At 40.3% G+C, this 10,438-nt stretch overlaps 1 protein-coding gene across 1 annotated transcript in view; it reads right to left on the bottom strand.

The window, feature by feature from the left end:
• Positions 1-5,444, bottom strand: part of polr3h (polymerase (RNA) III (DNA directed) polypeptide H) — a 9,571-nt gene extending 4,127 nt beyond the window's left edge. Inside the window, exons 1-5 of the mRNA XM_005752246.1 lie at positions 5,166-5,444; positions 4,353-4,449; positions 4,087-4,173; positions 3,087-3,150; positions 2,722-2,956 (exon numbers count right to left, since the gene is read on the bottom strand). Of these exons, the coding sequence (XP_005752303.1) occupies positions 2,722-2,956; positions 3,087-3,150; positions 4,087-4,173; positions 4,353-4,449; positions 5,166-5,276 (594 nt within the window). The 5' untranslated portion in view covers positions 5,277-5,444. The remainder of the gene's footprint in view (positions 1-2,721; positions 2,957-3,086; positions 3,151-4,086; positions 4,174-4,352; positions 4,450-5,165) is intronic.
• Between the last annotated feature and the right edge of the window lie 4,994 nt (positions 5,445-10,438).

Below are 10,438 nucleotides of genomic sequence, written 5' to 3' on the forward strand. Positions count from 1 at the left end.
CGACCCGGCCCCGGATAAAGCGGATGAAGATGGATGGATGGATGGATGGCACACACATAACATTTTAATAGTGACCCATTTTTAGACGTGAATGTAATGATATTTGTCTCGCATCAGTACTGCACCTTCCTCTTACTTCTTTGTACACTAATGTAAATGTCCTGTATCAGTCAGGTTAGGTAAAGATAGCAAAGTTTATGGTCTTCTACTGCACTGCAAACAGCACGCCTGTCAGGAGTTCATAGGAAATATCTACTTTAATCAAGTGTTTTATCTTGCTATCTCTAGATGTCCGAGCTCCCAGCATCATTTTCATGAGACCGAACAGCACGACCATAAGAAACGAGGTCTAGCTCCAAAGGTGCTCCCCCCAGAAAAGCTAGAGAACAAAACTGCTATTGCCTTATTGTTTTTTTTTCTTAGCTTGTGACACTGACACAACACATCTCACTGCCTAACACAGAGGGATGCAAAAGTCTTGATCACTTTAGTCACACAGTGGTAATTACTTCTTTCACTAGAGCGATGAAAAGGATGGTTTAAAAAAAAAACTTTTCTTGTGTCCATTTAGAGACAGCTTGGTAAGAAAAACCTGGTTGACTCCTTCAGCCATACAGATGAAGGCAACGCCTTAATTACCACACGGTTACTGTTAGCGCCATAATTTGTTGGGCACTTTTTTGTCGTTTTTACCTCTCAACATCACTGCAGTGGATTTTATATCGATCAGTCATAATGCGAGCTTTAATTCAAGGGGTTAAAGGAAAGCATTGCATTAAGTGTTACCAGTGTTGGGAAGGTTACTATTAAAATGTATTCCAAAATGAGTAACAGTAGGGTGGACATTAGGTAAGGCTGCAAATTTTGCAGCGATCTCATATAGAAAACTATTCCGTGCATATATAAAACAGGTCCACGGCTCCGAACCGTAGTAAAGGGACCTCTGGCTAATGTGTTGGGCTCCGTGTCGGGCTCGTAACCAAAAACTAGCTTTACTTTCTTGTCTGGGTCAACTTTGCTAGCGAGAGACAGAGAGAAGCGTTGAAAGGCTGCTTCAACAGAACTTATTGTTTCGGAGGAAAACACAAACACAGTGTACAGTCGAGTCTTAATAGCTTACTTACAACTGGACTACACTGCCCATGAGGCTACATTCGTTAGGGCTATGCCTGTAACACTCTGCCTGTTGCCCTCATATTAAAAGATTTTTTGAACAATCATTTTAAAAAATATTTCTTCACGTCATAATGCAGGCTGCATGTAGAGGTGACCTGGGCCGCGAGATTGAGACACAGGCATTGGAGCCTCTTAATGCATGTTTTTTGGGGTTTTCACCAGCGTGGAATTACCAAAAATAGAGAGCGCACAGCCTAACATATGAAACAGGAAAAGACCGCTGTGTAATCCATCGCTTTCAACAAAGTAACTTTATTCTGAATACCACCTCTTAAAATGGTAACTGTAACAAAATACAGTTACTCATATTTTGTATTTTCAATACGTAACGCCGGTACATGTATCCCAATACTCCAGACATTTTTATACAAAGTCCGTCATGTACAAAGGCTCAGAATTAACTGATCAACTGGTTAATTGTCATTTAAAAATAGAGATAGTTTTTAATAACTGGATGGAAACACTTTGTAGTCAGTGACTGTGAAGTCTTGAAAGACCTGTGGTCATCGCCAAATGCTCCGTCTCCTCCTTTGAGATGCTCTACCTCAATCAGTAGCTGCTTGTTTGTGTTGTATTTGTGGGTGTCAGGCGACTGACTCAGCCACCGAAGAACCTCCCGTTTCTTGAGTTAAATTTACAGTTTAATTCGGGTCATTATCCAGTTTTGCGGCATTTGTCTGAATCTCAACAGCGAATTCAGCGCTCTACACTTCACAATTTATCCTGCTGCTTCAAAAATGGGTAACGTCATCAATAAACACCAGTAAACCAGTTACACAGGTATGTCTATATGTATATATGCAATAACATTTCCACTGCAACACTTCCATGTTTGACAGGCAATGCGGTATTATGTGGCTTATCACTCCTTCATACTTTCCTCTATCTGTCAGTCAAGTTCGTCTTGATTTCTCCTTGTTGCTCTTTTAGATGTTTTCAGGTGAGATCTAATCTTACCTTCTTATCCTTGAGTGTAACCAGCAGTTTGCACTTTGCTATAAACTCTCTGTATTTCCATTAATGAAAGTGTCTCTAGCTTGTACACACTCCTCAAAAGTGTTTCCGACTTGGTTAGATGTTGTGAAGTTGTTTTTCTTAATTCCATCGTCACACACTTTAGTTGTCTTCTGTGGTCTTTTCAGGCCTTTTGAGGTTGCTACGCTGGTCAGTTCTTGATTTGCCTCCTACTGAGGTTTCTGCTGTGCTTCTCTGACATGTTTTTATTTGGGATTTTCAGCTTAATGACTGCTTCTTTCACTGCCACTGACATCTCTTTTGGCCTCATATACAAATTACAGTGAAAAGCAACAAAAATGTGAGGCCACAAAACCAGTTTTCCAATTCCCGTCAGAAAATCTTGGCTGTGTATAAATTTCTTAAACAGCCAATACAATTTTTTTTGTGAAACGCTTTGAATTAAAAGCTGAAAGTCTGCAATTTCACTGCACTTCAGTCACATCTGACTTTTGATTTAAAACCGATTGCGGTAGTAAAACACAGCTTTATGATGTTTATTGAAGACGATAAGAAAGTGTATTTTCTTACAATCAGCGTATATGGTGCCTCTTTCTTCTCCCCGCCGTCTTCTTTCGGTGGTGCCGTTGACTGTCCCGGTTGTGCCGCTGTATCAGAGGCGGCAGTGGCCGGGCCTGTTGGTGACGTATCCACAAAGACTTCATCTGTCACCCTGAAACGGATCTCCTCTCCTTGGTCCATGTAGAGGTCATGGGCACCCTCATCGGTCTCATACTCCCAAAGCCAAACTTGCTCGGCTTCATCACTGAAGTGGCAACTAAGGAAGGCTTCACTTAAGCTAAGAAAATAACCTAAACATCATTTTGATTATAATAACAGGGATTTGGAAACAAAACTGCACTTTATGTAATTCACAGAAACATATGTCAGGATACAATTTTGCAGGCTGCTGAAGTGACTCTGGTGGGATGAGAATGTCATCAAAGAAGCCCATGGTCACTGTGAAGCAGAGAAGTGCTTTAGAAAGGTACTTTTATATTGCCTGCTGCAGATGAAAGTAGGGACACAGGAAGTTTCTTAAGCAGACTTTAAAGAAAAGCTTCACGATCATCTTTAAATACCTTGTAGAAAATATTTTAATCAAAAATCATATATGATGATTTTTTTATATACAGTATTTACAAAGACAGCACAATGAGAAGACTGCACATAAGATGCGACCGACCCGCTTGCATATGAACTTCTTTCTAAAGGCACAAAAATAGGGAGGAGAATATTTAAATCAAGCGTCCAAACTGATTTACTAAAATTCACAACACACGGTGCTAATTGTTCCAATATTTAAAGCCAAAAAAAATCCCGTGATCGTGGTGGTAACACTCCAGTAACTGCCACTGAAAGCTGTTTGGTATGTAGACTTGAAACAGGGTCTTGTGCGGTAAGTTTGACATCACGGTAGATGAGCTCATCCATGATTTTGAATGATGTGGTGGGACTGATTTTGTATTCTCCTGTTTCTATGATTTTTTGATACAGTGTTTGACATTTTGTAGGTTCCTGCTGTGCCTTCCATACTGTCTTAACCATAATGGAAAGTTATTTGGAGGGTACCAATAAAGCATACATGAGGGTGGCACCTTCTGGCACTGGAGACACTGACAAGTTATTTATATTTTTTAAGCAAAAGTTTCCAAAATGTTGATTTGTAGACAGTCTCTGCATTACTGCACAGTTAATAGCTTAAATACTGGTTAAAAAAAACTTCTAAAGATGTCACCCTGAACTCTGGGAGATTTTGATGGTTGGTTTCGAGGCTAATATCAGTCAGCAAGGAGAATGCTTGTTTGTTGCCGCCCTAACCTTCCTCTGAGGGTGTGGAGAATAAACGTGCAGACACATGTGTTAAAATGGTGCTGTGCAGATGTCAAAAATTACCGTAAACTCCCTCCTGACTGCAGTACTTGATCTTGCCGACGAGGATCTCATCAAGGAAGGGGTGAAAAACAACATACCTGAAATGAACTGACACAAAGACCAGAGAAGGTAAGGAGGAGGTACCACTCACCACCATCTGCCTTGTTTGTGCACTAACAGTAGGAAAAGGTGAGTTTTGCTTTGATGTCTGAGGTATTACAAGCAGTATATGACTTTAACTCAACTACAGCAAGGCTGTCTCAGCTATTTGATGATGATCGTCATACCTTTGGTGTGAGAGGCTCCATCTCCTGGGAATATATAGGAGTCCTCGAGTTTTGTGATGTCGTACAAGCAGATGCAGAGTCCCACGTTATAGACCACCTAATGTAAGCACAGCACTACACAATTTAACACACAAACTTCTGCTAAAAGGACAATATATGTTCAGTATTTTAGCTGCCAAATACTGGTATTATGTGCTTGCTAATAAATGCTTTCTTGTCTATAAATCAGGACTCTGCTATATGCTAATATAAATACAGCAGCAACATATTTTTAAGGAAGACTATTAAATGTAGTAAAGAATATTTTTCAGAGCTGTGTGCACTTTTTTAAGACATGTAAATATTTACATTTCTCACAGAATCATTTAGAGTATAAACTGATGATGGCAGGTTTATTTACAGCACTGAGGCTCAGTTTCCGAAAGAAAGACCAGTCTTATCCTAAAAATGTTTGTAAATGGAATTCCCTATTAAAATTGTTGCATCTCAAGTCTAGGTGGCAATGCCATGTCTTCTCTTACTGAAGATGCCTCAATACATTGCATCTCTTCTCAAAGCACTACTCATGAGGTGAACTATCAAGAACTTCAGTGTTTAAAGGCTTGTACCGTTGAAGGAGACTAGTAATGGGTATCTAAAGGCTTTTTTGATCAGGCTCTGACCGCAGGAGTAGTTCAGATAACCTGGATGGGTCTCAGCAAGGTTTAGGGTCACCAGATGCCATGGAAACATGACCCTGGATGAACTGTTAGTACAGCTTGTGTTTTGTGTGGCGAAAATTGATCCTAAGTCTGCTAGAATTGTCTCCATCACCTTGTTGGCCAGTTTCTTGTTCAGTTCCTCCGCAACAGCCTCGTTGAGTTGCCGGTGAAAATTCCAGGGCGGAATTCGCACGGTGTCGACCATTTCCACCAGCACGAACATGATGACCGGACACTGGTCACCTACCCACTAATTAACATACGTTGAAATAATAATAAAAGCAATAAAAACATTAATTAATGATTAGAAAGTAGTATCCACGTTTCTTGTTTGTTTGTTTTTGCGACAGCTGATTTACGGCATGTCGCAATTCTAAACGACTACGGCAGGTTTTTGGTGCCACCTAGTGGATGTAACACTGCAATTGCTAACAAATACCGCAAACCATGGACTCGTTAGTGCAACATACCACGGCCTGCCACGACATGCCAAAAAGGGCCAAAAGCTTGGAGGTTCTGGTACTTCATACCCCCGGCTGTGTAGTCCAGAAGGGTCAAGTCAGAAAACCTGGTCTGTTGAGGGCAATTACCAAAGTCACCTTGAATTTGGTTGCTACTTTATTACCGAGATTACGGTAAGGGTGCTGAGTAGCTGAATAAGAAGTCTGCGCTGCAATTTTGAAATTGAAATTGAAATTGTTAATTTGTTTGCAAATTAACAAGTTACATTCTGCTACTTAATCCAATACAGGTTTTATAATAAATTATTATACATACATCATAAATCATAACCAAAAATGTGATGAGTCTTAAATCATGTAATAATTAAATCCTTAAGAGCTGACGACAAATCTGTAAAGAAATTCCATTTTGACTTTCGTTCTATCGACAATTATTATTGATTGATTGATTTTCATTACAACAAAGATTTAATAGGTTTCTGTAAATTATTGTTATTAATAATAACAATAATAATTCATGTTTAAGTTTAACTCATGTCAGTCCATGGTAACTGTCTTATCATACTAGTGTACATTAAAAAAAATATTAGTGTTACATCTTGATGCACTTGAGTTAACACAGCAAAACACACTTTTCAGCTTTTTGTGTATTTTTAAACTGAGTTGGGGGTTTTTTGTTTCTTTTTTGACACATGGAATGTAAATGTGCATTTCTTTAATGCATGAAGCCTCAGGGTTTGTGTTTGTGTGAACAGTGGGATTTATAATCGCCTGCACCAACATCGTGCCAAATGCATTTGCCTTCTGCCTGTTAGATTTTAACTCACAAAAATGTACTTGTGGGAAACTGGCACAAGTACACGGGAGAAATTAGAGCACTGTGTGTGCTGCCCCCATCCTTGCACCCAGCAACTGAATCAGGAGGAGCCACAGTCAGCTGATCTGGAGTCTGATCTCTCCGTAGCAGAGGGCCCAAAAAATGTACCAAGGAACAGATGCTCTTTAAAGAGATCATAAATGCCGTAATTACAAGCGCCTCAAGAAAGGCAAAGGTGTCGCCATCCGAAGAGTCAGCGTCTCTCTGGGCGCAAGTTAAAGAAAAACCACTAAATATCAAACAAAAGAGGATCAAAAGTCTTGCAAAAGCCATTTTTAAAGACATTTCAAAGGTGCTGGATATTCCATAAAGACTGCACTGGCTGTAGCTCAGCCGCACCAGGAAGTGGTCATTTCTATATTCAAAGATCGCCTCTTCCAAAAAAAGCAAAAACTACGAACAAGGTTATTCTCATGGTGTGGTGTGGAAAAACAGAGGACGATGGAGGCCAACTACCAGAAACTAAAAAGATCTCCAAAAGACTTTTACAAGAGTTTGAAGGTAATATATTTCCAATCACCATCTGGTGTTAGTGGCAAATCTTATGATGCTGACAAAAAAGAGCATGCGAGCGCACTTATTCATGCTGTACATGCTGCAAAAACTTCCCACTAAAAACCTTTGGTTAAGCAATGGATCCAAAGAGATGCAAAGGAAGAGGTGGAGGAGGAGGAGGTGGTCTAGGACACCGGGAGGAGGTGGGGGAACATAATTGGCCATCGGGCTCTTGTAAATGTCCCTGGTCAGCGTGGAGGGAATGTCACTATGTGTGCAGCCATCAGAACAACGAGGAATACTCCACTGCCATGCAATTCTAGGAACCTATAACACTATGCTTCTCCTTGCTTTTCTTGATGGTCTAAAACAACATATGTTCCAGCTGGACTACAGGGAACCAGCACAGCCAGAGCAGCCTCACTAAGTTGTTGTTTGGGATAATGTCAGCTTCCATCGTGCTGCTCTGGTTCATTACTGGTTTACCAAAAACACTAATGTCTTTCTGCCTGCATACTCTCCCTTTCTAAACCCAATAGAGGAGTTATTTTCGGCATGGTGGTGGAAAGTGTATAACAGAGAACCTTATGTCCGTGTTCACCTCCTACGGGCCATGGAAGAAGCCTGCCTAGATATATCAGTAGATGCATGCCAGGGGTGGATCAGGCATGCATGAGGATTTTACCCCCACTGCCTGGCCAGGGCCAATATAGCCTGTGATGTGGATGAGATTTTCTGGCCTGACTCAGACCAAAGACAGGATGCTGAGGTGGAATAATGTTTTTGGTGTGTGTTGTACTGTATGGTACATGAATAAAAATGTGCCACTGTAGATACATTGGTTGCGTCTTTTGTGTTCATTATGTGAAAAGGTTTAGAGGGGAAGAACCACAAACAACGTAACTTGCCAGTTTTGGAAATATTGTTTTTAATTTATTGCACCAATGTGTAAGACTATGTTATAGTGTGTGTGTTTTTGAGGCCTTGTGTGTGATGTCTGTGGGCAAAGTTTGGTTTTTCAGCAAGAGTGAATGGTTTTGAGTTTAGAGCTTCATTTTGACCCAACAATACAATGTTTGGGAAATTGGGTGAGACGTTATGGATTTGTGTTTACTGTTTGATTGATCCTTTTGATTTGTGATCCTCTGGAGCTTCTTCTGAACTGAGAGAGCAGTGAATCCAGCTGATGGTGAGCGTGTTGAGTATTTACCTAAACAGCCCACTACTCCCCAAAATCCAGACTCTGTGTTTCCCTTCCTCTTGATAGACTCTTCTACCACACCAAGCATCCAGCTTGTACTGTCTCCAACCTCGACATCCCAGCTGTGAGTCCCTGAGTTAAAGCCCTCAGAGCTCATGACAGAATAGAACCAATCAAACCTCTCTGGATTATCAGGAAGCCGCTGCCTCGCTCCTTCTCTCACTGTTCAGATCTTCAGACAGGATAAGGTCTGGATGAGCAGTGTTTGGGTCCAGAATGAGAGGAGTGTAGGAGACCATGTCCTTCATGTTGTTCCAGATGTTGAAGGTCAAGTTGCCCAGGTGTTTGGCTCAGTCTATCAGAGCTCCTGGAGGCAGCTGTGGATCATCCAGCAGGGGGCAGCGCTGGACTTTTTCAAAAGAGAACAGCTTGTACAACGGAGGGATCGTATAAGAACCGGAAAGGGCATGTTTAGAGGTGTGGGCCTGCTCCTGAAATTAAGATATTTTATCTCCAAAAATGTGTGAGTGCAGGTGTTTATTGCAGGTCAAAAAACATTTTCTGAAGCTCAGAAAATAAATTGTGACTCAGTGTTGTGAGCTTTTGTTTCAGGCTTTGTTCTGGTTATTTGTCAGTTTCCCCAACAATGGGGGTGTTGTCCAGTCACACAAAAACAGGTGGTGTTTAGATGGATTCACTTTGTTACAGACCTATAAAAGTGAAATGGATTGTAAACATGCGTTTTTGGCTCCTCTCACTGAACAACCAGCAGTTACTGCAGGGGTGGGCAACTCCAGGCCTCAAGGACATCACCCAGAGATGGGCCTGAGATGGCCCTAGACATCTCAGGACATACGTGTGTGTGTGTGTGTGTGTGTGTGTGTGTGTGTGTGTGTGTGTGTGTGTGTGTGTGTGTGTGTGTGTGTGTGTGTGTGTGTGTGTGTGTGTGTGTGTGTGTGTGTGTGTGTGTAAAAAATCTATATAAAAAGATTCCTCTATATATATTTTTTTATATATATATAAAAAATATATATATCCTAGAAAAAACATACAATATCAATCAATACACTGGGACCATTAAGTCTGAGAGCTGCATTGGATTAAAATGGTTTTTCCACCACTTTTTTCATCTGCAGGTCACATGTCACTGTTGAGAAATCCAAGCGATTAGTTACATTTTCCATATAAAAATCTAAGACCTTCCCTTTGATTACATTTTCTCTATGTAGAATATTGAAGGGATGGCGGGAGTTGTTAAACATAAATGCGATAAGATCTCATTGAAAATGGAACAAATATGTTGTTGAAAAAACTCACCACTTGGTGGCACCAAACTACACACAAAGTCAAATAACTGAACAATTAATTATTGAATTTACAACCTTTGCTGAGCCCCCCAGAAAAATATTCTCATTGAGTTTTATTAAACCACTGCGGTGTTGCTTTATTCATGGATACATGTCAAAGATGTTTTAATTTTATTATACTAAAAGTCATGTCATTATGAACATGTAATAAAACCTCGAACACTTGCTTGGACACCTTTCCTTGAACAGTCCACATGTGGTTTTGCAGGGCTCCTCAGACATATGATTTGATTTGGGTTTGATGTTTTGGGAGTCTAAACTTGTAAATCTGTGGCAAGTAAAATCATTGGTGTGGTGTGAGAATGGACTCGTTCAGTGAAACTTGTACATTTTTGCACTAATTTACAACATAATTTACTCTTTAGTAAAATCTTCCAAAAAAAATCACCAAATATAACAGTTTGACATGTTTAAAATGGTATTTTTGCACGAACAAGGGTTAAAAAAAAAAGAAAAGAAAAAAAAAATAGAACTATTAGCCAAAAACTTGGCATAACTCAGCATGATGCACTGTATGTCCTTACACTACATCTGAGGAAACAATAGACTAATAGTATCTGGACTTCCCTGAGCCTAGTTCTGTCTAAGGATGACTATTGTTGTGATTTGGCACTATATAAATAAAATTGAGTTGAGTGATGAATCAAAATTTTCAGCATGACAATGACCCCAAACACACTGACAATGTAAAAGCAAACCTGGATAGGAAGGAAAATAAACCACACACACTGTGGAAAACTATCAGTCATGGATTGGCCTCCCCAGAGCACAGACCTCAACATTATTGAAGCAGGATGGGATCATCCTGACAGAGAACAGAACAGAGCCAACATTGAAAAGAAGAGCGTTGAAGGTCCTTCAAGAAGCCTGGAGAACTATTCCTGAAGACGACTTACAGTGGGGCAAAAAAGTATTTAGTCAGCCACCGATTGTGCAAGTTCCCCCACCTAAAATGATGACAGAGGTCAGTAATTTGCACCAGAG

Source organism: Pundamilia nyererei, unplaced genomic scaffold (assembly GCF_000239375.1).
Source record: "Pundamilia nyererei isolate P.nyererei 1_Seehausen unplaced genomic scaffold, PunNye1.0 scaffold00350, whole genome shotgun sequence".
In the NCBI taxonomy this organism is placed as follows: Eukaryota; Metazoa; Chordata; class Actinopteri; order Cichliformes; family Cichlidae; genus Pundamilia; species Pundamilia nyererei.